This window comes from Phoca vitulina, unplaced genomic scaffold, assembly GCF_004348235.1.
Source record: "Phoca vitulina isolate PV1807 unplaced genomic scaffold, GSC_HSeal_1.0 scaffold11, whole genome shotgun sequence".
Lineage (NCBI taxonomy): Eukaryota > Metazoa > Chordata > Mammalia > Carnivora > Phocidae > Phoca > Phoca vitulina.
In genome coordinates, this window is record NW_022589714.1 from 35,754,320 (window position 1) to 35,781,399 (window position 27,080).

The 27,080-nt window shown below is 40.1% G+C and overlaps 1 protein-coding gene and 1 non-coding gene across 2 annotated transcripts; one reads left to right on the plus strand and one right to left on the minus strand.

Annotated features, from left to right (window-relative positions):
* Window positions 1-26,424, minus strand: OPN5 (opsin 5). The gene is made up of 6 exons (XM_032409415.1): window positions 26,295-26,424; window positions 22,309-22,428; window positions 18,532-18,702; window positions 14,404-14,738; window positions 3,211-3,452; window positions 1-64 (listed from the first exon to the last, which is right to left on the minus strand). The coding sequence occupies exons 1-6, from the start codon at window positions 26,422-26,424 to the stop codon at window positions 1-3; spliced, it is 1,062 nt and encodes a 353-aa protein (XP_032265306.1).
* On the plus strand, window positions 4,574-4,680 carry LOC116635956. The gene has a single exon (XR_004300254.1). It is a non-coding gene; the product is annotated as a U6 spliceosomal RNA (small nuclear RNA).
* Window positions 26,425-27,080: the final 656 nt, after the last annotated feature.

A 27,080-nucleotide genomic window follows, 5' to 3' on the forward strand; every position in this document is an offset into this window, starting at 1 on the left:
TCATACCTCTTGATGGATTTCCAGCACAGCAGAAGACTTCCCGACTGTGGTTACAGTGTGCAGCCTAAACACAGGAGAAGGAAAACATAACTTAACATATATACACACACATACACATATTGTGTACGTATATCATAGCAGGCATGTCTACCAAGAAGATTATATGCACAAGACTTGAATTAGAATGGAAGGAAAATAATTCACTTTAAAACATTCAAAGTCAAGAAATCCCTTGAGTGGAGCTTTCCAAAAACAAGCCACTTGTTCATGACACATTTCCTATGCCCCAGTGAGTTTCCCATCCTCAGAACAAAATTCATCGCCTCCCTATCGACCTACCAGTCAGTTGGCCCTGTGACTTACCTACAAAGAGTGTTCTTTGGAAAGAAGTAAAGTAGTCAGGAGAGTTTTATTAGAATGTCAATGCCAGGATTTAGGACTTTGTTTTCTGTTCTGTATCTTTACTAAAATACTAGGAGTGTAAAATGCCTCGATCCTTCCACTATGTACCCCCAGTATCATTTGATCATTTATATTGCATCTAAGATTGGCCTAGCACCAGAAGTCTGGTTCCCCTGTCACTCAGTGGTCTCTGTGTAGGTCGGGGGGAGAAGCCTCTGACTACATGAGCTGCACTCCTAATGTGTTTCTTTCCCAGGCTCTGGTTCACCGGCTTTCAACAACGGCTGGGTGTAAGAACCATCTGGGAGAATGAACCAATGAAACAAACTAATGACGCTTGGGCCCAATCCAGACCAATTGAAGCCAAATCTCTGCAAGTGGGGTCTAGGCAGGGGTTTTTCAAAGTTCCCTACTTGACTCTAATCCACAGCCAGAGTGGAGAAGCACTGGTTATGAAATACGGGAGACTACATCTGGATACCCAGATGTGATGAATAATAGCATTTCAAGATGGGCTCTTGGCCATATTTTTTGCTGTAGTTCATCAGCTTTTACCAAAATCTCAGGGGACTCAATTTAGGGGGGAAAAATGAGTTAACTTTTAATGAACTGTAAAAATTACTCAAAATTTATTTCTACAATCTCATATTCAACACATTAGCTTTTTTATTTGAATTCAGAATATTTCCCAAGAGGGTCTCCCATTATAAGCAAATTCATTTCAGAGCTCAGAAGAGGAAAAAACAAGGATATCAATTAATCTAGTTTAATTTGATTGAATTGTTCTAGTAGTGCATTAACCACTCTGGACTAGCTTTAGACCACTTCAACTCATTCTATCAGCCTCAATATTACCCATTTTCTTAGCTCCTTAATTACAACAAAGATGAAAAACAGAAAAAGTGTTTTTTGCTTCCTTGGAAAGTTCTCTGAAACAGAGCCTTCCAAAAATCAGCAACTCATCACACCTCTTTAGTGTTCCAAACTTGAAAACCCAAGGACTCCTTCCTGCTTTTAGCACTACTGCCTGCCTGCTTTTTCCACTGAAAGCTTCGAGACTCTGGAGTAAGGAAACAGCATTTGTCTTCCTCCAGCAAAGCAATTGTTGTATTTCATAGAAATGGCTAATGGGAGCAGGTGAACTGAACGGATTCTTGCCTGGCTGGCTTCTCCAAAGGTCTGTGGCCCCAAGTCACTGCCTTCCTCATAAATTTCTCTCTTTTTATTATTGAGCATTGAATATTTATGTGCTGCTCACACTTAAAAGCAAATGTACAGAACACAGAATCAGTCCAAGGCAAAATTACAAGGTAGGTGAAATTTGCCTTCAGCCATTCCTGTCAAATTCCCATCATCTCTTTCAGAGGAAGAAATGCCCATTATTTTCTCCCACAACTGCTCTATTAAAAATACTCTCTCTAACCTGCATTCATAATAAAGTATTAATAGTTGATAAGGGCAAAGTGTTATTACTGCCAAAGTAGATGCATTTTATCATTTGCATTTATTCAGTTCAACAGAAAAGGCATTAACTACCAGCAATGTGAAAGAAAAAACCCACTAACACTTGTTACCTAGCCCTCTCCAAACACGCATTTGGTGTAATTCTTACAGTTTCAAAAGATGGGTGTTGCAATCAGCTCAGCCCAATTCTAGGCTCATTTTCCCGAAGATACGGAAAAATCAACCAAACACTCATCTTTTATCTCCAAATTGTGTATTTCTTCCCCTGTACCACAACAACAATAACAATACTACTTTTTCTTAGTGCCTTTTTATTTTTTTTTTCATTTGATCCTGTACCCTACATGGTGAGGAACCTAAAGGTCAAAAGATATGTCACTTGCTCAAGCGTAGTAAAAGAACAAGATAAAGACCCACATCTTCTCCCAGCTAGTTCTACCTTTTTTTCTCCTCTGTTCCCTACTTAATCAGGAAAAATAGTACCAAAAAATAACTAGACATCCAGTGAGTAAGAAGTAATAGAAATCAGAGAACCTGGACCTTCTCAACAACCCTCACTTCAGACCATGCTCTCAGGTGCCTGATCCACATTCCACTGCTAAGACTGGCCCTGAATGGACACAAAGCCCACACATCGTCCTCAACTCTTTACTCACCCTGAGCCTTTAGGAAAAATGGTGCTGGATCCCCGGACTCACTTGTTCATTTTATAGCAGAAATAGTGTAGACTGTTTGGAAACCCAATAGACCTGAATTTAAATCTCTGCTCTGCTACTTCCTGGTTGTGTAAGCACGGGCAGCTCACTTAACCTTAACCTCACTTGCACCTCCATTTCCTTATCTGACAAAGAGAAGGTACAATAGGGGCTCTTGTGAAAATAACATAAAGAACCTGTCAGAGAGTAAAAATGTCACCTCCCTTCTCTCCTTGCCTGCCCAAATCCTATACTCATAGCTAATGGTAGAAACATCCCAAACAGGAGAATCTTTTCTGTTGGGAGAACCTAATTTTGGATCAATGCCAGGTGGAACCATACTCTTGGAGTAAAATGGATTTGGTCCCAGATAAGGAAGAGTGAGAAATAGTGGCCGCTCAAATGGACATAGCTTCCTATCTTAGTTGCTCTACAATCAGAAATGGGATTACTTTTCTCATTATCTACCCATGACATCCAACCCAACATATCTGATGACTTGATTTCAGGAATTTTGATGAACAGAAAATCCTCTTTAGACTACTCCTAAGTGATGAGCTCTAACCCTAAGAAGACAGCATAACAGAGTGGCTTGGACCCCACGGGATTTTGAAACAGTAGCATTCATTTCTGGCTTCTGAAATTTTACCTGAAGTCTTCCAAAGATTTCTTCTTAGTTGCTTTCAAACGACCAGTTTGGCAACAGGCAAATTTGTAATCAATGACCTGGTAAATGATGGGGTTGTACATTGCTGCTGATTTTGCAAGTAGGGTTGGCACTACAGAGAGTTGTATGGGGATGGAGTCTGGCCTTCCAAAAGCTGACCACACAGAGACCACCGCGTAAGGAATCCAGGCAATCAGGAAGCCAGCACAAATCAGCATTGCTACCTGATGAGGGAAAGCAATAGAACAGAGTCAAGACACCTGGTGGAAATTATGGGGGGGAGGAGAAGCAGTAGCTCATTTACACCCAAGAAAGTCTATTATTTGTCCATTTACCTTGCCTGTAGGAGACATTTCCTATGTGGACTTCAGAGATGTTCAGCCAGAAGAAGTTATTACAATGACTTATCCCATTTACCACATCCTATCCATTCTTCACTCCAGAATTTGAATGTACCAAAAAGACCCAAAGTTTAACCCTATAAAAGCTGTCAGATTTTACGTTGGGTAGGAAATGATGCTAAGAAGACATCCATGCTCCTGAAATTTCCAGACTTCTCAACCCACATTGATGGAAAATATGTTCCATCATATTTGGAACTAGATGGAAAACACGTTCACCTTGAAGAAATTTTAAATCACTCTTATTTGCCTCAGGAAACAGAAACTCTGCCCTTTTTGGAAATTTTAATATGAATCTTCCTCAGAGATTTCTGTTAAGTGTTACTTCTTTTGGCTCGTTTTCTCAAGTGTGAGGCTTGGATAGTGGAAATTCACTAGAAATAAAATAAAATAGAATCACCAAGTTTTAACTAAAGTGACACAGTGGCATAAAGCAAGACTTTTCCAGAAAGCACTTTTCTCTCTCACAAAATTATAATTACCTTAGGAGCCTCTTAACTTTCAGATCAAAGAATAATTAGAAAGAGGGTTTTAAACACTCTCACTGGTTTCTTACCATCTGCAACCCAGTCCCTGTACTAACGTAGCCCTAATTAATGCCCTGTAACTACATACCTGACCCTATAGATTATCTCACTTGAATTCAACAACCGCTTTTTACCAAGTGCTCGGTGCCGGACACAATGCCAAGTGCTGTTGGGGACACCAGTCCACCTTAGGGCCTGGTTGTAGCCCTCTGGAATACAAACTACAGTACAAAGAAGAATAGGATTTAAGTACCAGCAGAGGAGGACCAAATTACATGGTACGGGGCAAATTCAGAACGGTCTCATGAGGGACATGGCATATAACCTGCATGTTGGCAAGTCGAAATAAAGGACTGGTAGTAAGATCAGCGTGAGCAAAGGCACAGATATGTGTGAGATTTGCATAGAAACTAGCAAGTACTTGCTTCAGCAACACATACACTAAAATTGGAATCATACAGCGAAGATTAGCATGGCCCCTGTGCAAGGATGACATGCAAATTTGTAAAGCGCTCCATATTTTTGGGGAAAAAAAAGAAAAGAAACTAGCAAGCAATTTACTTTGGCATATAGATGAGGCTAGAAAGAAAGATAATATCCATGTATTCAGGGTTTTGTATAACTTATGACCGGGCTGCCCTTAATTCCACATGCTTTGAGGCCCTAGTAGGTTTCTGAGCAGGAGACTTAATGAGAACCGTGTTTAGGAAGATTTACCTGTAAAATGAAATGGCACAGGAAGAAATTGGAGGTAGAAAAATCATTATTTATTCATTCAATCAACAAGCATTACTGAGCATCTCCTATATGTTTCGTGTCGAGGATCAAGCGATGAACAAAGCAGACACAATGCCTGGCCCACATAGAATTTCCACTTTTAACAGGTTTGTTTAGGCAACAGTCTAAACAAGAAACGAAAGGGCTGTTCCTCTGAATACTGACACTGGCAACTGAAGCCCAAGCCTTGGTGTTCATTTTAAACATGAGCTATTTCAGGTCCTAGTTAAGAGAGAGTGTACTAACTTCGAAGTATCTTTATACTATTACCTACTGCTTTTCTATAAAATAAATAATGAAACGATATTCAAATTAGCACTCTGGGTAGTGGACATCTGCTTTTGCAAATCGACCAGATGTCTTTCATTTCCTCATAAACTTTAGCATCGCCAGCATCCCTTCTACCCCTAGGCTGTTGTATGGAACTGGCATCACGTGACCCAAGCCTGACCAGAGGACGGCATGCCCCTAGCTACAAGAGCAAGAACAGGGATGGGCACATGACTAGGAAGAGCATCATCAGACCCATCTTTATGATTTTATAAGGGATTTGTAGGAAAAAGGGAGCTTCCTTTTATCTCTGAGTTCCCCAAAACCCAGGAAAGATGAAAAGATGGAGCTATCTGAGGCAGGCACCACATCCTCTTTCCCCATCCTCTTATTTAAGAAGGAAAAGAACAGTGTTCCCAACATGAGAGTCATGACATGCTAGTGTAGAGAATCAAGGATGAGGAATGAGACACAAAATGTTTTATTAGTAACAGAGCAACAATATTTATGCATGCTTTTTTGTTTTAGAAATCCAAGTGGCTAAGTTCTTTTATAACAAAGTCATTTCTATGCATGTGCATTTCAATATGCTCCCATGAGAACAGAGCTATTGTATGCAAGGAATGGTCTATAGCCCTATTTGACCTGCAGAACAGCCTGTCAGTAGGGTGTTTATCCTGAGAACCCCACATTTGTGAGCTGTGTCAACTAAGAAGCCTGGAAAATCCACCATGTGTCTCAGGTTATAAAATTCCACCTAAGAAACTCAGGGCTCATCTCTAAATATTAACTGCAGCTGAGACACACCTCAGTTATATCCATTTCACTCCATTTTACAAATAGAGTCTAAATCTCAAAGAGATGAATGAAGTGAGCCCACACCTCCTTCGAGTCCTGATGCCCTGTGTCAGGGTCCTGCAGCCTTACTTTAAGGTCCTGAGCCAAAATTCTTACCTGTGCTTAATGGTTATCAACCAGACCCAGATCACACATGCACTCCTCCCTCTCGCTTGCTTGCTTGCTTGCTTTTTTCCCACCTCTCTGCAAAGGGTTACCCAGGAGAAATTGTATTTCATTTGGTCTATGTGACTTTTGTTTGTAAATGGAATGGATGCCTCAAGGCTCAAAGTGAGGGTCTTTTTTCTAAATCCCCAAATAAACAATAACATAAATAAAACTTGCTTTAGCAGATGTCTGGGAACTTAACATAGCTCCATCCTTTCTCTTTGGTGACTCATCTGATGATTTCACAGTATCTCAAAAGCTGTTTTCTGTGTTGCTGTCAAAGTCATTGACAAAAAATAGATTAACACTTAGTCCATAATATTTTCTACATTTTACATATTTTCTACTGTTATGAGAGTGTGCAATGGGGAGAGAAAGGACTTCAAACATTTGCATTATGTTATCCTTTTTAAAAGGACATCAGAGAATTAACCATGCTGTGGTTTTTAAACACATAGCGAATGAATCGTTGTGGTTTTTCTGACTAGGATAAAACTAAGTGCCTTAAATTGAATGACTAGAAATCAAGTTTAGAGCAGAAAGAGGGATAAAAGCCTAGATCTGAAAGCACTGCAGAATATTACTTTGTATTTGAAGTGAATACAAAGTCAACATGAGACCCATTTATTTTCTACGATCTTCTCCTGTTAAAATACACTCCACAAAACATTAAAACATTAAATATTAAAGGCATTTTAAGATAAACTCCATAAAAGTTACAAAACTTGCATGTTACACTCATTGTCCCAGTGTTTTCTACTCAAAGTGGAACATGTTTAATCTTTCATCAGTCTCTTTCCTCATTTCTGAGTGTGTCCTCATTTTCATTTTCCAGAATTTCTATTCCAAATACCCTGAAACCAGATCTAGCACAGACACCTGGACCTGTGAGCTTTTTTCTAAGTTGTTTATTTTTTAATCGCTTCACATGTATCACTGCCTTTTGGTTTACTGGAAAAGCAGTAAAACTTCAATTCTTAAATTAGGCAATTTTTGTGGGAGGAAATTCACAGAATATGTGCTTGGCTTCTACAAAGGAATCACACATCTGCAACCCAGTTCACTTTAAATATATCTTGCGGCAGAGGACTAAAGGATATCTGTACGTTCCAGCTACAGTCCAAGTTGGCATTAAGTGTCACATGGGCAATATTGTCCATAATTGATCGATTGATCAATTAAAGCAGTAATAGAACAATGGGATTGAAAGTAAATTCTCCAAATTATATAAGCCTCTGTCTTTGGGCCCAATTCATCTGAACCATTCCAGCAGATATGATTTCCAAGAAGCAAAGGCCTGCCCTCTCTCCGTGCTGAGGCAGTGTGCAATAGTGCAAACATCGTGGATAGAGATACTCGGGTTTGGATTCCAGCTGTGGTTCAACTCCAACGACCAGTGTGAGTGAGACAGAACCCCTGATTCTCTAAGAGTTGGCATTTCAGTTCTTGCACCAGGCTCCTTTGCTCGGATATGAGTAGGGCTTCAGCCAACGTTTGAAGCTGTGTGCTATCTTGAATAATGAAATGGATGAGAAGAGGACATGGAATTGATGTAGAAGTGAAGTTTACAAGGAGAGCCAGAAAGATGGAATAAATTCCCTACCAATAACAAGATTGACCACATCACAGAACCAGCTAGACTACTGAAATCAAGCATATTGCAGTGGCTGGGGTGAGATAAGGTCACAAGAAGCAAGATCACTACATGTGTGCATTGAGTAAATGGCAGGGGAGTATACAATTGACCAGAACATACAGATAATAAGATTTGGTTTTCCTATCTTGAGTCTAGCTGGCAAGCACATGGATTTGCTCCCAACTAATCAAAAAAAGAGAGAGAGAGAGAGAGAGAGATGAAAAGATAGTAATGTAAGAGTAAAGGCCAGTTATGAGGCCACCTCCCGCCATATGTAGTCAGCCTGCCATTGAGTGACACTACCAATGGCAAAGAGGAAAGGGGGCAACTTAGCAACCGTGACCTACCTTCATTGGCCCTCAGTTCCTGATATGTATAAAAATAAGGGTGATATTTAGCTTTCACACCATCTTTGAAGAAATAAAGTCATTCGACAACTCTAAGCATGTCTAATTTGAGTTTCTTCCTTCCATTTTATCAATAGAATGACAACTAAGGCCAACTGTCCCAGACCCTTCATCATGCACTTAGAAAGAAAAGAATTCTGAGAGCTTTGCTGTGTCTACCATTATGTGAGCCCTGGGGGTGATCCAAGTAGAAAATATTAATTTGTACTTAAAAAAAAAAAAAAAGACCTAGAAAAAGGAGGGGTCTGCACTTCCCCGCTGCAATTTTCTCAAATCTTAAAATACCACTCTTCTATAAACAAGCAAAAGCTGTGATTGAAAGGAGAGGATGTAAATTAAGTCGTGTCACTCTGTACATCTGTGTTGCAGGGTTTGGGTCTAAAACTGAACACAGCATTCCCCAATGAGGCAGCGGCTGGCAGGAAATACAAATCTCTAAGTATCTGGCTCAACAAAACAAGGGAGACTTCACTGTTCATTATAGACGAACCAAGCCCTTAAGGTATGGAAAGTGCTACTCAGTGGGGAAATGTACTCAGGTGGAGAGACCAGGTGGTTTTAGCAGTCAGAGCTATTGCTGTCAATCCAACCAATCTAGCCATTTTTATACAACTGAGAGTTTTAGAAGGTAACTTAGACAGCATTTAGTTCCCCTGCCCCACCTCCTTTCACAAACAAGAAAACCAAGGCCCAGCAAGGAGAAGTGGTTTGTCCAAGGTGAATCTGTCACGATTCTGAGTCCAAGAAATGGACTTCGGCCAAGTGGGACAAGAAAAGGAATGGGTTGGTTAGGACAGACCATCACTGGGAACGCCAAGCCGACAGAAATGACACCCAAACCGATGGCCTGAACCAGCTCTAATGCAGAAAGCACTGCTGCAGCCATGCCCGGGGGAGACATCTCCCTGCCTCTCTGCTGGTATCACTGGCCCCTGAGACAGACTGGCTGGAGCCTAGGGTCATAGCCGTACTCCACCTGCAGGGGAACCTTGGAAAGTCAATGACTGGTCCTTCCGCATCTTTTTTTTTTTTTTTTATGTTATGTTAACCTTCCGTATCTTTTAAATTAGGAGTCAGCCTTTGCTTAGACATGTGGCTCCTCCCCTCCACGACCCAAGACTCAAAATGTTGGAAATTCCTCAACACAGAAATTCCAAACACAGACAGGGGTTCAGCCACTGGCAGCAGAAATAAATAACAAATGTCAGCTACGTGAGACTCCCGGTGGGCTCGTGGCAAAACTAGGATTGACCCCAACTTGAAATTCTTTCCTTCAACAAATATATATTTTATATGTATTTATTTATATACTTGTATTTATATTTAACTTGTATTAATATAATATAATTAATTGTATATTATATTATTTATATCACATTATATTATAATGTTTAATGTATCATGTTTGAGACATTATGCTATGTCCTAGGGACACAAAATGAACAAAATGATATGGTTGTCACTCCACAGGCCTTACTGACGAATGCTAAAGCCAGACATTGGGCAAATAATCACAAAAATAAGTATGTAATTATAAATTAATTATAAATTATGACCTGTTCTAAGAAGAAAATGTAAAGACAGCATTGCCCCATGGTAATAGGAAGATCTGAATTCAATTTGGGGAATGCTTTTCTGGGAAGTGACATTTAAGCTAAGAACACTTATGAGGAACCAGAGGAAATGAATTAATTAGTTTAAAAAATAAAAAAGCAACACAGTTCAGCTTTCCCACATACTGCCCTTAGAGTCCTCCCAGGGGGTTCTCTGAATATGAACCTTCAATGATAAATAAACTGGATGAGCAATCAAAGAGAGGAATCATGTGAGGAAAGCAGAGATTTACATTTATAATTTTTAAAAAGACTTCACGATCAATGTGAAATAACAAAGCAAAACAAAATGCCTGTCAGTTATAAAAGGGACAGAGGAACTCAAGCCAGGGATCAAGGGACCACTTAACACTCATCAAGGTAATTAGATTAACTTAATTTATTCAATTATGTATTCATTATAGCAATCTTGATTAAGCATCTAGTAGGCACCAGACAGCGAGGCTCAGTAGCAAACAGGATGTGTAACACTTGAGTTCACCTACCTACTACTTGCAAAGAAGGACAAGCATGTGGCTCAATAAAGTGAATGTGTCAAGTGCTCTGATGGCCTATTGCAGAGGGACTTAAACTATCCAGGGGTGATCAAGAAGGCTTTCTGGTGGAAATAAAGGAAATTAAGAGAAATCCAGATGCCCAGAGGATCTAGACACTACTTATAGACCTGGAACTCATAGATAATCTATCTGTGCTAAATGAATAAGTATTAAGTACTAGTCCATACAGCATAATAATATTTGGGAAAATTAGTCTATGCCTCTGGTATTTTCTTCCTGGGACTCCACTGCCCCCCTCATTAAAGCAGAAGCAAGAGTGTTCACTGCATTGTGTGAAGATTTTTTCAAGCCAAAATACCCAGAGAAGTAAACCATTCATTTCTCAGCTTGTGAGTTTTAAAATAGAAATTTAAATCTTACAGGAGAGAAAATACTTGAGAGACAGGGGTTTTGAGTATACAAAAAATGACATTGAGTTCCCACAGCCAGAAACTTGAAGGACCAGAGGCATTAATCTTACTAAATGGGGACAATTTTAGAGGGATGCACATGATTACAGGTTTCCCACCCAAGAGTGGGTAAGGGTCTACAGCTCAAAGGTGAGGGAGCACCTCAGAGGAGCCAGTAACTGACCTTGAGAAACTGTCCTGGTGCTACTCCACAGAGCTGAGCACAAGGGGCCAAGGATGGTGTTGGGGAGCAAGAGACCCTTAATGCATCTGGGGATCTCAGAGCCAAAAACTTGTGCCTTGCTTCCCAGGGTCCCAGCCAAGCTCCCAACATGCACATGATGAATTGCAGTCAAAGGACAGGGAAGTAGCTGGAATTGCTGATGAACTTGAAGAGGGCTTCCAGTTGGAACAAAAAGGATGTAAAGTGACCCATGACAACTGATGATTGAGACCAGAAAGAAACTTAAATATCTCAGCAATACCAGGGGCAATAAATGACAATTAGACCAGGAGCCCCCACCCCCTGACACCATGGAATTATAAAAGCCTCCCTAGAATTTATAGATAGCCCTGGGAAGACAAGGAAGACCCCCCAATTCAACTGAATTTATCTTGATTGTTTAATATTAAGTTTGTTTTACAAAGTCATATACAGGCAAATGAAAATGAGATGATACTGAGTCATAGAAATATAAAGAGAGTTTTTGTTTGCTTGTTTGTTTTTACTTCTTGGTCTTTTTTTGCATACCTCTGTTGGCAATCTGTGAAGTTTCAGCCTGGTACAAAAGTCTAGCAAAACCATCATTCTTAAAAAATTAATTCAAGAGAAACTACAAAGCAGAGAGAGATTTGTAGGTGGGATGTCAATTTTCAGGTGGATAAGACCAGACTGGCAAAATGCAGGCCCAGATAATAACCCAGCTGGAAATCATTACAGTACCCAGAAAAGTAAATTATTTTAATCCCAGAATCCAAGAAGGTGGCCTTTAAGTAGTAAGCTTTTAGACAAGGCTATTCTAAAAGATCAGAAGCACCAAGTGAATAAGCAAACTGCCAATCCTGAGAGGTAGTTGAATGGAGAAAAAGCTTCCTAAGACTATGAAAAGGTCCAGTGTGAGGTTGTTTTTACTTATTTTTACTCAGTAGAAAAAAAAATCAAGATCAGAATTAAATGGCAATTGAAAACATTTTAAATTTAGCAGAGAAGACGCCAAAATAGAAAGTTGTGTTTATCAATGTGCGCTGAATTTTGATTTATGTTTTTTGCATAAGTGTTAATAATTAGAAGCATTTTATATTCAGGTTATTTTACATAAGTTTTATATATACAAAAGAGGTACAGATATATTGTATAATATATAACATATATTATGCCATATAGACATTATATATAATATAATGTCATTTAGTATATGTCAGAAGAAGATATGTTTAAAATAAGATCATACATACAGATGCCTACACTTTTCATTTAACATCTCTTCGGGCTGGGTGAGCCTGGTTATTTGATCTATGCAGTCCAGTCCAGGCCAAGGAGACTGATAACCACAAACCAAATTAAATGGTGCGTGCCAAGTTTCACCTCGCATGCATAACGAGCTTCAGAATCACTCACTAAACAAATTGCCCACCGTCCAGAATACACAAAGAACCAGATGCTAGGGTATTTATGAAAGCTAGCTGTGGGTTGAGTTAGGCAATTCAACTAAAAGGAGAGCATATGATTAATAACACACTCAGAGAAACTGGAGAAGGACCTCACAGGAATGAGGATCTGGACTCGCTAATCAAGACCATCAAAATGTCTTGAGGCCAACTCCATTGGAGGGTGGCAAGAAGAGAGAGGAGGTCATATGACATCTCAGCAGCTTTCTGGTATGCCAAACTGCAGGACTACAAGGTAAACTCGAATTGACCTACCAGTGTGATAGACATCACATCATTTCCTTGAACATACTTCCATAAAGTATTGAGAAGGAAAATTTTTATTATTGTTGTATTCACTTGTTCTTAGAACAGTACTTGGTTCTGAGTAGGGTTTGGATTAAACATAATCCAAATTTAACTTGGATTCATTTATTTGGATTAATACTTTTTTTAAAAGTCACAGATAAGAGCTAAAAGGAGAGCTGGAAATGAACTTAAATCATGACCTTGGATTTTATGGAAATATTTTTTTCTATTTTACAGCCAGTGATAAGATAAAAAGCATATTATGATTCCTGATCTTGTATTTTTGTCCAGGTAGAACTGCTCTATTATTAGATTATGAGTATAGATTTAGAGTAATGAAAACTTCCTTGGAGCTTTCTTTTACTCAGCATATGGAGTTTAGGAAGTAAAGGTCAACTGGAACCATTAAGAATCTCTAGCTCACACTGTACGACCAAGAGATCCTTGTACCATCTCAAAACATCTGTAATGTGAAAAGAGGAATATTACCAGAACAAAGGCCCTGACTTACTACAAGAGAGCACAGGCCTGAAGGGAAATGTTACTATAGGTCCTGAGACAAGTGGTCTCCAAATTAGGCTGTGAGGACACGTGAAGTTGGGATACCAATAATATGATTGATTGATACCAGAAGGAATGGTTAGAACTTCAATCTACATTTATTTTTTTATCTTTAAAAGTAAAATAGAAATTAGGGCATACTAATGTTAATATACAGTTTGATGGTATTAGCTGCATGTCATTTATATTGAGTATGTGCTGGAAAAATATTTTGTTCAATATAAAGTTAAGACAGGACAAAAGTGGGAAGACCACTGCCTTATACTTTCCCAGAATTCCTAAAAGTTACAAAAGAATGAAGGAACTACTGTTTCTTTAACACCTTCTATGCACCAAATGACAGAATAACATGTGTTGTCTCATCAAATCTCCACCACAATCCGAGGAGATGTTACTATTCCTGTTGCACAAGTGAGAAAATAGAGATTCAAAGAAGTTCAGTATCTAGCTCTGGATCACAAACTTGGCAAGTATTGGTAATGGAATGAGAACCCTAGTCTATTCTCAAATTGTGTGTTCCTTTCCTCACATTACAGTATCTAAGGAGCTGTCAGCTCTGAAACTAGCATTTACCAAGGGACATGACCCTGCAGAAACTGCTCTTGTATTAAGATAAATTTCCTATAGGATAGTAGATGCGGTAAGCTCTTACTCTGTAAATAATGTGAGGTGGCAGAAATGTCCCTAATCACGCCCACCAAAGTCAATACAAAACAGTATAAATACTGTGAGGTATTTTATGATGCATAAAAGTTATTATTATTATGACTTAAATAATTTTTGAGAACCAAGAATATCTTATTCAATAGAGAGAATAAGCTCCAAGTAGAGCCACCATACAAATTTAGTAAATATTAGAAGTGTGTGTGTGTGTGTGTGTGTGTAAATGAGAGAGACAGAGACAGAAACAGGGAAAAGAAATACTACAAAGGTTTAGATAAATAATAGCACATTTCAGAAGTACATAAAGAATAGAGATTCTAAAATTCTCCCAGCCCCCAACATTCCCTAACCTCTTTGCCCTATGACATTTTAATTGATTAGAAAACCCCTCTGTAAATTATTACTGTAGTTACCTTGGTCAGTTTCATCTCCAGCACATGGCTGCTATGTATCCGACTGTCGAAATGAGCTACTTCTTTAGAGGAGGACTTAACCTTGGCAATGATCTTCACATAGGAGAACACGATCACAGCCGTTGGGAGTAAGAGGCAGAAGAAGAGGATGTTCAGGATGAAAATCTGGCCACCCACGGAGGCCTGGGCCAGCCACCAGTCCAGCGTGCACGAGGTTCCGAAGGGCTCAGGAGCGTAGTCCCCCAGACCGACCAAGGGCATGGTGGTCCAGAAGGAAGCATAGGCCCAGATGACTGCCAGGCAGATGTAGGCGTGCTTTCTTTTCAGCCAAACCCCTGGAGGTAGAAGAAAAGCATTACCGGGATGTAATCTGCCCTACACCCGAATACCTCCCCTCGATATGTCAAATTCCACATCCAAAGAGTTATTCCATTGGATTCTGGGAGAAGTGGTCAGATAACTGAATTCTGAGGGAGAGTGGAGTGAAGGGAGAAAAGTTCCAGAGCGTGGGCCTTTTTCCAAGCGAATAAAATCAGAAGTGCTTTCACAGGGAAGGTTTCCATAGGCACGCAGGAGCCTCAGGAGGGGTAAGTGATAAAAGCTGAGGAAAGGGGACAGTAGAAAGATGAGAGGATGCCAAAGACAATGAAGGAAGGATCTTAAGAAAGCACCCAGAATGACCTTTGAGATCCTATCCAATACGGGGCCAACTGGTAGAATAGAAGGACCAAGCCCCCAAAAGCATGTATTAATGGTTCATCCAAGGTAGACTCCTTTTGGGAAAGTGAGAACTGATAACACATTGCTTGTGCCTTTCAACACCCTTCTCCATAAAAGCTTTCACGTCTCTTATCTCATTCATCTTCCTAAGCGCTTGACAGTGGGGGTCGGTGGGCCACAACCATGACTGCGTGCTGAGATGGTAAAGTAGCTGACCCTGCTTCATGGGAGCAGGTTTTGAATCTTCAAACGTGACAAACACAGCAGTCATGCTCACACAGCCATAGCAAGAAGGGTAGAGAATCTAGGTAGGTTGCATCATGTTCTGCAAAAGTAATTCTGTGAAAATACTTTCAGGAAAACAAAAAATGAGCTCTAGGTTTTTCAGAACTAGTTTCCATTGACCAAAAGAGATCTCCAAGAAGAACTGGTGTAGTCATCTAAGAAAAGCCATAGAGCACTAGTGATCCCTTTCCACAGTTCACCATAACCACCAAAGACAGGGCAGCCTGAGCTAGTGCTGCAGCCTCCTCGTGAAATTACCTCCACACCCCATTTATCGCCTCAAAGAGAAAGGGCCAGAGAAGTAAATCCTTACTGCCTTGGTTTTGGAGTAGCAGAGAAGAAATATCAGAACACAGTCAACAAAAGCCAAATGATCTCTTCAACACAGACTCAAGGCCTGCTTCTGCTCAGAGCCGTATGCAGTTTGGGAAGTCAGTAGGGCCTAATTCTTCTCGTTCTAGTGTTTGACCCTCTTCGTGTGCCCTTTCTAGATGCCCATGTTCTTAGCAGTAAAATGGAGGAAATAAGAATACATTGCTTACAGGTTTTGATAAGGGTTCGATGAAATAATGCAAGGCCTGATTTGCAAACTACAAAGGACTACTACATTAACACAGATTTTTACTCCTGTGTTTGTCTCAGCACTAACAAGAAATATAGATTGTATCTATACTCTGTTGTCTCTTTTTTTTCCTCAAATACATGGCATTTTGTATCATAAAATCCAAATTTCTCAAGCCCAACCAGAGTGAGGTAACAATCATGTAGCCACAATATATGTCAGCTCCTGATTATCCATTATAATGGATAAAACATTGGCACGGATCATCACATATATTTAGGGGAATGTGCATACGCATACGTATAAGCATTTATGGTTAGGGTTACTTGGCGAGGTGTTGTATACTTACATTCGAGTATGGTGAAAGGCTGTCAAGTACAGGAGGGAGTAGATTAGTAGATTGGTTCTGTGTTGCTCCAGAAGTCAGAACTAGGACCAATGGGTGGAGGTTACTGGGAGGCAGTTTTGTCTCAATATAAGGAATAACATTGTAACAATGAGAGCAGACCAATCAGAGAATGGGCTGCCTTGTGCAGTAGTAAGCTCCCCGTCACTGGTCCCTGGAACTATTCAAGAAGAGGCCAAGTGGCTGTCTGTCAGGGATGCCTTAAAACAGTTTATCACATTAATGGGAGAAAGGTCTCCATGTTCCCAAGTGGTCTTCTAATTCCAACATTTTAAGACACTGTGTAGAGGGGTTTAATCATGAGTCAAATCAAATGGTGAAACCATTCTATTGAGGTTCAATCTTAAAAGAAGCTGGAAAAATATATACAGTTCCCATATGGAGTGATGCCCTGCAATGATGCTGGGGGTGGGCAGTATCATCTCTTTAAAGGACACCAAGCCTTAATTCAAGGAAATATTTAAAAAGCAGAGAAATCAAGGTATTCCTCATATATCCCCAGGAAGTTGAAATTCTGCCTTCTCATCTATAAAATCTGTAAGTATACTTACAATCTACTTGATACGACCAAAAATAAGTTTCTAGAAAGTATAGGACTCTGAAGTCATCCAGAATATACATAATTGAATATTTGAATATTTTTTATTTTCTTGGAAATTCTGATTTAAGTTATTTCTATTGGAAGGGTTAAGCTGTTTAGAAAAAGAGATGCAAATTAAAAAAAAAAAAATGATTGCTAGTTTGTGAAGATGATGGTCCATGACCTTAACCTCCCCTGCATGGTTTCCTTGGAGTCTGGGACTATAAACTTTTAAAATATAAAGGAAAAGGGGCGCCTGGGTGGCTCAGTCAACCAGTTAAACGTCAGCCTTCGGCTCAGGTCATGATCCCAGGGTCCTGGGATCGAGCCCTGAGTTGGGCTTCCTGCTCAATGGAGGGTCTGCTTCTCTCTCTCCCTCTGCCCCTCCCCCTGCTCGTACTCTGTCTCTCGCTTTCTCTCTCTCAAATAAATAAATGGAATCTTTAAAAAAAAGTGCTTTAAAATGTAAAGGAAAATTCTACCACATTGAAAGTATCACGTCAACTTGATCCTTCCCACCTCAGGCTCCAGACCATCCTCCGTCTCCACGGTCACAACTGTTCTGATTGACAGATTAATAAACAGAGCAGCTTTTTCCAGAGGAAGCCAATACTACTCCCTGGTTGCACCTGGTTCTCAGTATTAAACGGAAGGGCCCAAATTCTTCTCTTTGGGATTCAATAAGTTCCCAGAACCCCAAGAAGCAAAAGTAATAAAAATTTATTCTTAACATGTTGAATGGTCTCATTATTAAAAAAAAAAAAATCTTGAGCCTCTGGAAACTTTTTCATAGCTGGTTCTACCCCCATCAATGCTTCTAGTCCCTCATCTTTCTACCTATAATACCGCAAAAAGAGTGTTGAGTGATATTTCTGCGCGTGTCCTTTCTTGCCAGCACAGCTGCGCGGCTTCCTAACTTGGATCTGGACTTTTTGGAATTCCTCATCTCTGAAATCACAGGGACCCTGAGGCCTAAAGGAGGATCAGAAACATCTTTCTTATAATTACATTTACCATGTGGGGAACCAGCTAAAACATCTCGGACCTAACGTCCTTTCAATGCATTTTATTTCTTTGTTTGCATGGCAAAACACGGTAGAAGCTTACACAGATTATACAAGGAAATGATGTTTGCCAAAAGCACTGTAGCCAAACACCAGACATCCCTACAAGAGTAGTATTAAAAGAAATCTACAGGGCGCCTGGGTGGCTCAGTTGGTTGGGCGACTGCCTTCGGCTCAGGTCATGATCCTGGAGTCCCTGGATCGAGTCCCGCATCGGGCTCCCTGCTCGGCAGGGAGTCTGCTTCTCCCTCTGACCCTCCCCCCTCTCATGTGCTTGCTCTCTCTCATTCTCTCTCTCTCAAATAAATAAATAAAACATCTTTAAAAGAAATCTACATTGACACAGTTTCAAATCTTTAAACTTATGTTAGAACAAAATGGGCTCTAAATAGAGATACTCTTAGTCTCTTAGGTTATTAGTAATCTTTGTTCATTACCTATCGGTACAATATTTACAGTCTGACAATCCACTAGTTTTGACTATCAGGGAATGAGAAGCCTTCATACTTACCATACGATAAATAGCAGATTTTCAGATATCGATCCAGGCTGACAGCAGTCATGGTGATGAGACTTCCACAGCCAAAGAAAAATCCAGCCCATCCATACCAGCGGCAGCCAATCCAGCCAAACACCCAGCGGTGACAGAAGCAAGAGATGATCATGAACGGTTTGCCTACAACTAGAGCGCCAAGCAATTTGTCAAGGGAAATTCCCTCCAGTTAAGGTTACCCACCTGCCTCAACTCACCCTTGAGTTATATTCTATTCAGACAAGAGACAGCTATTTTAGTTAATGTTAGGTTCAAACTGTTTGCAACCACACCCAGATTTCTGGGATTTAAACCATTCCTTAAAACAATAAAATAAGACAAAATCAGACAGGGAGACAAACCATAGAGACTCTTAATCATAAGAAACGAACTGAGGGTTGCTGGAGGGAAGGGTGGTGGGGGGATGCAGTAACGGGGTGATGGACGTTAAGGAAGGCATGTGATATGATGAGCACTGAGTGTTACAAAAGACTGATGAATCAATCACTGGCCTCTACCTCTGAAACCAATAATACATTATGTTAATTAACTGAATTTAAATTTAAAAATATTAAATTACAAAAAAATAAAAATAAGTAATAAATAATAAAAAATAAACTATTCCTCAGCCTCTGTTAGTGTTTTTGTGTTTTTTACTTTCTAGAAAGCATTGTTCTACTTTAATTTACACCCTGCACCCTTCGTAATCAGCTATTGTATTCAATCTTCGCCTTCCCGGACGGGAACATGCTGAAGAAGCTCTCCACGACCTCTATGTGATCTATCATCTATCTATCTATCTATCTGTCTATCTATCTATCTAATCTATCTATCATAAGGCTCCCTAAACTTATCGCATTAGGAAAACCAAGTAACTGATACTCACAGGTGCCAGCCCTGCCCCCAGGTGTGTCCCTTCTTCAGTAAACAGAGGTACACCCAAGTTCCTGTTAGTGTAGTCAGTTAACACATATTTCTTAAATGCCATCTGTAAGTCAGACACACATCTCCTCTAGTTTGTCTAGTTGTCCAGGTAGCTAATTTCACACTCCATCTTGCTGGACTGTGCACCCCCCTATTAGGGCTTCCTAATCCCAGTGGTGAGGAAACTGAGTGTAAAAGAACTGTTTCTTATTCAGCAACTAATTACTCAGTGCCTCTTATGTAACAATTACAGAGCAAGGTGATGGGGACAAAGTGGAGGTCAAGACTGACAAATGTATTTAATAGTAGGGAGAGCAGATAAGAGAAATACATAATTTGTAATATAAGATATGATACGATGGAATGATAGTCATTAGTGCTGAGAAGAAAAATGAAGCAGAAGGAGATAGATAGAAATTGTTGTTTTATATCAGGGGATCAGGAAAGCCTCTCTGAGAATGTGACATTTCGGGAGATGTCTAAATCACTGGTAGAGATCACAGGTAAATGTCTAGAGGGGAAATATTCTAAGCGGAGGAGACACGAACTCAAAGCTTGAGCTCAGTGTCAGCTGGGTGGATGCTAAAAGCATCAAGAGACAAGTGAAAGTGACTCGGATGCAGTGAAATTAGTGTCTGTTGTGGCTGGGACTATTTTCAGCTTCCTTCTGGAGTGGAGCCTTTGGTAAACCTTTGGAACATCATCTAGAATGCGTCTCTCTTCTTCACTTCATAGAATAGTTCTGAACCCGGCTGCACACTAAATCACTGGAGGAGTTGTTTTGTCCTGCTTTGTTTTGCTTGGTTTTGTTTTACTTTAAGTATCAATTTCCAGGACTCTAACCTCCAGAAAGTCTGATTTAATTTATCTGGAGCAAGCTCAGGCATCAATATATTTCCATATACTTTTTTTTTAGCTCCCCAGGTGATTCTAATACATATATACAATTGAGAGCCACCGGCATGTAACCACAAATATTAGTTATATAGATGAAATACACCTGGTCTCCACTATGCACTTCAAGGTGCTTATAATGGGATATAGTTGACCAAGGAAAAAAATAAAACAGACAAAAATGTTTAAAGTTTATTGGAGTGGAAAATGTATTAGAGATACTCAAAGTTGAAAAATGATCTGGGTTCATCTGCAAAAGCTATCACATGGAAGAAAATGCTTTCTTGCTGAATTACTCTGAAGACACAGGCAGAGTAATGAGGTGGTTTGTGCAATTCTAGAGCAGATTTGCTTGGTGGAAAGCATTTTCAGTGTATTAGACCACTGAAGGACATTTTTATTCAAGCTCAGCCTAATTCAGCCTTAAACATGAACCTGGTATTATTCGCTGGTGAAGGATGTGGATGAAATGGTAGGTTTCATTCGAGCATTTTACGTTCAGTACCAGGGAGAGAGCCGTCTGGGCTCAGGAGAGGTGACCGGGAAAGCCATCATTCATGTTGCGACACCGCCATCGTGTGGCTATTACTAAAATTGCAGCCATTGTGCAGCCTTGCAAATTGCCCGGGGTTCCTTTCAGCTGTTTTCATCCCAGGAGGCCTGACACAATATGCTTCTCTTAATGTGCATGTGCATGTCCGATAAGAGCTCATGATATTTAAGCCTGTCCATACTGAGTAAAGCCTTCCCAAGTAACGAACACCACGCAGACTCTCAAGGGCAACACATCTGCTAGTGATAAACAGTGACTCAATAGGTAGAGGCTTATTTATTGAGCCTTGTTTTTGGAGATTGGCAGCGGCAGAAAAATCCACTTATGAAGGGAGAAACAAATATCAGAAAACATTTTTAAAAGGACGTTTAGATGGGGAACTGCTAAAAGGTTTCCAGTGGAAAGAGGAGTTGCTGTGTGCTGTCCACACTCAATTTCCCCAATTCTAGTAACTTAAGACCATACTCCAAACAGCAGAATTTGGGATCCAAAGGCACGTTCGAGCGTATCTAGGCAACCCTGGGACTTTATAGATGAAAGCAAAGGGAGGCTACTTATCCAAAATCATTTATATTTATAAAAATTAATTACAGTTAAAGAGAAATTTTATTCCAGTTCCTCCTTGGTTGGGTTATCAGAGAAGCCAAAGAAGCAAGAAATAATCCAGTGGTTTCCAATTTTGACCTCATATTAACTTACCTGATAATACCAACTTTAAATATCCTGATGCCCAGGTAACATTCTCAACCAATTCAATAGAAATTTCTGGATATAAAACCCAGCTGTGAAGTTTTTTGCTTTTCTGTTGTTGTTTTGTTTTGTGTTTTTTAAGTTTCCCAAGTGGCTTTTTTGTGCATCCAGTTCTGAGAACAACTGACCTGGAGGCTTCCTATGCTTGCAATCAGTCCCGAAGCCACACTTCAATGTACCAGCAGGTCAGCTCTCCCGTCTTCCTATACTCACCTCTCACACTGTCTTCGCCCATCATTTAAGCTTCAAGACCTAGCCCCTTGGTGTTTATTTTAACAGAGTCCCGTGTGGGTGGCAGGGGTGTAAAGGAGCTCAACACAGTGATCTGTAAGTTTCTGTCTTCTCAATCATTTAGCCAGTACACTTTGAGGTGTAGCATTACAAGGAAGGTATCATGCATCATTCCAAATTGTCTCCTTAGCATCTAACATGCTCAGCACACAGAAAGGACTCAACAAATGTTAAATGGATGAGCTCTTTAGCCTGACGACACTCCGTTGACTTACCACAACCTCTGTAAAGATGATTGGTGAAAGGAGGAGCGAAAGGAGGTGGGGTAGGGGTGATCTCTGAGCCAGTGAGGACTTTAGAATGGGGCACAGCTCAAACCCCCAAAGAAGAAACGGTTGTGTTACCTGAAATGCCCAGATCACAGATTGCTAAATTGATAGTCATTATTTCCGCAGGTCTCAGCTTCTTCTTTCGTCTAGAAGACATATAAAGGACATACCCGTTTCCAAATGTGGACAGAATCCCTACAAGGAAAAATATAAATTCCCATTGTCAGCACCAGGATTTGGAGTTCACTCAGATATGAAACACTTCTCAATTTCAAAAATGGACACCATAGATTTAGAGGGTAGTGAGAGGACTCTAAATAAAAATCTAAATTAAGAAGATGAAGTAAAAAGCATGAGTTGCAAGTGACAGGTGAGGGATGGGTTGCCTCCAAAGGGATAGGAGTCAGGGATTGTAAGACTGAACTTACCCAGAAAAAGGAACTGCTAACTTCCCAGTGAAGTTCAGGAGGGGGTGGGAATCCCCATGGTCAGTTCTTGTACTGGCCCCCAGGATGGAGTATTTCCTCCGCCATTTTTACCGAGTATCGGCTCTATAGAACTCCCTCCCTCTAAGAAGTAGGGTTAACCCCTTGGCTCTTGGTAAATTCTGATGCTGAAGTGACCCCAACCAGACAAGGTGCTTTCACTATCACTGTGGACTGCTGAGGGAGCACCAGCATTCAGGAGAGGCAGAGGCCAGAGTGGGCTGGCATAACCCCCTGCAAGGAAAGGGTCATCTCCTGGAGACACATCCCAGGACTTTTTGCCTCCTGAGGACACATGGACGCTGGGTGTCTGCAGCTCCTTCTGGACTAGGTATTAAGGGGAAGTAGGTGACAGTGGATAATATGAGCTCTCCCCTCCCACCAAAGGGAGAGAATGTGACCCTCAACCCACCAACCTGCAAAAAATGGTATAAATGTGTTCCCACTTTTTTATATCCTTTTATTAATGACTAGTTGGCTTTGGCATTACAATGATACTGTTCAAAAGTTCTTACAAACCCAGTTTAAATCCAAAAAGACCCAATCCCTACTGACTTTATTTAAGAAAAGAATACACCTACTTCCATAGCTTAACATGTAGAGTAGATTTCTTCAGGAATTCTTGCTTCATAGTGTAGCTGTGTATAAATGAGAATCTGGTACAGCTGCCTTTAGTAGTAAGGAATAAGGAGAGTATTAACAGGAGAAACCCAGATTTTTCTATTTTAATTTCTACTTCTCCACCACAATTCATTTTGGGGGCAAGGAAAGAAATGTGTGTTTCAGCTGATGGTATGAAACCACCAGGAACGAACTGCATTGTGCTCTTAGGAAATTATGAATCCCTGGAGTCAGAGCTGCCTAATGGTCTGTTAAAACCTCTTTAGCTTTCCTAAGACAGAAGAGGAAAAAATAGACGAGATTACGGAGTTCTAGAGCAAACCAACTAAAATGAAACCTACATCTCATTAAAGGAAACCAGCTAGCAAGGCACACTGGGAAATTAATATGCAAACATGGCTTGAAGAATTTTAAACAAATGCTTTCTACTTTGTATCCAAGAAGATTAAAAACAATAAGCATACATATGCAGTTGATACACAAAGCTCCTTTAAGCACCCTTTGTCTTCCTACTTCTCTTTTAAGAATATTGGTTTTCTTATTTTTCCTTTCTTAAATTATCTTTACTCGTGTTTCATGTGCCCAAAGCAGTATCAAAAAATAGTCAACTCTCTATGAGCTGCATGTAGGTGATTCCTATAGGCAATCTTATCCGTAGGGGATTATCAAGAGAATGCAAACATTTTTGATGATAGTTGAGGAAAACAAGATTAAGAAGCTAAAGGCTAAAGGCAGGGGTGGGGGTGGGGAGGGACATTTTTTGATTATCAAAATCCTGAATCTTTCTAGGAATACAAAATGATGAAATCTCATATATAGACTGTTAATAAACCAAGTATCTATAATAAAAGAGTTGAAGGGTGGAAATGGGTCTCTAATTTATTTCTCCTCTATTCCAAACTCAGATTTATCTTTTCATCTTCCAGTTTTCCCTAAGACTTCCAGGATTTAACAAAACTCACTGAGAATGTCATTTCACTCTGGTCCCTTAAAAAGATATCTGGGCATATCCCCATACCTATCCTAGGAGGGGTAAAAACCAGACATAGCACCAAGTCCAAGACTGGGTCTAGATGAGTCCAAATCCCTCCAAATGACCCTGGCCTCATCCTGAATGACTGTTCTGGAACATGTCTTTGGCTCCACCCCCAGCTTCCTGAGTCACCTGATGTTCCCTTTGTTTGGGGACTCCTCTTGGACCTATTTTTCTAGCTTCACCTCGGCATGCCCATTTGAATCTGACTGTGAATTTTCCTTCCATCCCCCCATACAACAAGGGAGAAATTTTCCTGATTCCCCCACCCACCCAGCCTCATTGCCTCTCTTCCTGAGATCTTCCATACCAGGGTGGGGAATGGACTGTGATCCCTCTCCCTCTTTTGTTTATCTGGAGTGCTATTTTTTAACTCAATTCTTGCAATTGGTTGAGACAAATTCAATTTTTAAGATGTCAATTTTTCCGCCTTTTCTGATAATTGAAAGTACTTATGTTAAATGAAAATGCATTGTGGGTTTTACTACCAGATAGTCCCTGTGCAGAAAGAGACTTTGCCCATTTTGTTCACTGTTGTATTCCCAGAAACTTAAACAGTGGCATAGAAGGAGCACTCAATATATACTTGTGTTTGAAAGGACACGAGGGTCCATTGATAAAAAATAGAATTTAAATCAGTGTGATAATTGCTAATCATAAAGCCAAGGACCCAGGGAATCCCTTTACAGTGGAATTTCTGATTCAATCTCACCGATTCCTTTTGCCTCAAGCACTGACCATAGAGGTGTCGCCAGACTTTTCTAATGATTTTTGCTAATTTCAGGAGGTTAAATGAAATTCTTAGCCCGTAATAAATAGATGAGAGAGAGGGAAGGAGGGAGAGAGAAAAGGAGAAAGAAAGAGAGGGAGAGAGGGAGAGAGAGAAAGCTTGACCCAAATCTGAAAAGATTAAAGGCAGACACACCTAAAGACGTAACCCACCTGTGTACTGGTGACCCAAATTTAAAACAACAGTCTTAAATTTAAGAAGTTTTGTGGTCGAATTCTAATCGCCTAGACTAATGCTGTCCAATAGAAATACAATGTAAACCAGAAATGTGAGCCATATGTATTTCAATTTTTTCCTGGTAGCCACATTAAACAAAGTATCTAACCTAGTATAGGCAAAATGGTATGGGTTTGACATGTAGTCAAATTGTTTTAATTAGTCATGAACTGTTTCACATTATTTTCGCTAGTGCTAAGTCTTCAGGGTCTCGCGTATATTCACACTACAGCACATCTTTTGGACAAGTCACTGTTCAGGTGCTCAGCAGCCACACATGGCCATGGCATTGGATAGCATAGTCTGGAAGCAGATGCACCATGTTTTGGATGATGCACAAACTTTTTGACCCTGGGCTGACTCCCATTTTATTACCAATACATTTTTTCAACTCTCACCAAACTCACTTAGTGATGCCATCATAGAGCAACTCTACTTTAGGTGCAGCAAACTTAGTGTGTCCATTGTGACCACAGCCCGGGGACTGTTTCCTCAGTTGTGACAAGAGGAGGCTGAACTAGGTGATTTCTAAGGTCCATTCTGAGCCTATCATCTTATGATTGTATCAAAAGCATTTTTTTTTAAGTAAAAGCACTCTATTTAAATAAGATATCATTATCATTAATTTTGTTATTCAGAAGACAAACCTAGTCCTAAAGCAACCAAAATAGTCTCAAGATAAATGATTTCGTTGTAAAACTTCTTTAATTATTGAGGGAATAATAAAGATAACCAAGTCATTTCTATGAAACATTCACTGAACCCCGCAATGTGGCCCCCATCTTCTACCTTCCTCCCACTCTCCACCTCCGGTCAAAATATCTGTGTAAGTTTGTGAATCCTTGGGCAAGATCAATATATTAGCCTGTGCATTTTCTAGATGCAGTCTTCGCACAGAAAAATTAAGGAAGCTTACCAATTATTGTTAAGTAAAAGCCAGCCACTAGATCCGCTTCCCAGGAAAGTTTGGAAGCAAAGGGGTCCCCTTCTCGAAGGTAGTGTGGCAGGTGCTCATCCTGGGGCAGGGCTGTGTGGTTTAGCGCCATGCTGTGCTCAAGGGACAGGAGTCTGGAAAGCAAATCAGTAGAGATGGCAACAGACCCGAATAAGCCAACTTGAACCAGCTCATAACCATGCCCCCCTCTTTTAAAATGAAAATGCAAGTTTCTGGAGTCATGCTTGATTCCCTAATTAATAACTGGTGAGTATTTTAACACTTTTCTTCAAAGAACCAAATATGTCAGCATCCAACTATTCAGTGTCCACGTTGAGTATCCAAGCCTACATTATGTCATTTCTTTATCATGCTACTCTCTTGTCACTTCACCCCTCCCTTGGGTGAATAAGACATTGAAGGCCAAACCCCATCCATTTTACTGTTGCTTAGCAAGTTTTATAAAGGGCTAAGCTAAGAGAAGATATTTATAGGGAGTGTACATTATATCTGTATGTCTATATAGATCTATACATCTATATGTAAAGGGGGAGAGAGGGAAAGCATTCCAACAATATTTAAAATATATTGTAAATATATAAAATGTTTTTTAATTTTCCAGAGTATGATATATTTTTAATTATCCAAATTGCCCAGAAGAGCACCTCTATTGGTTATATGTTCAGTGAGTGTTAGAGGTTTTCCAAAAGAAGAAATAAAGTCATTAGTTACTAGAGCATTGAATACAAAGGAACATAGATCTTCACT

Coding starts and splice junctions, on each gene's coding strand:
- OPN5 (XM_032409415.1), bottom strand. CDS start 26,424: ATGGCGCTAAACCACACAGCCCTGCCCCAGGATGAGCACCTGCCACAC. Junction 22,429..26,294: donor CTTTTACTTAACAATAATTG/GTAAGCTTCCTT, acceptor TTTTCCTTGTAG/GGATTCTGTCCACATTTGGA. Junction 65..3,210: donor AAATCTTTGGAAGACTTCAG/GTAAAATTTCAG, acceptor TCCTGTGTTTAG/GCTGCACACTGTAACCACAG.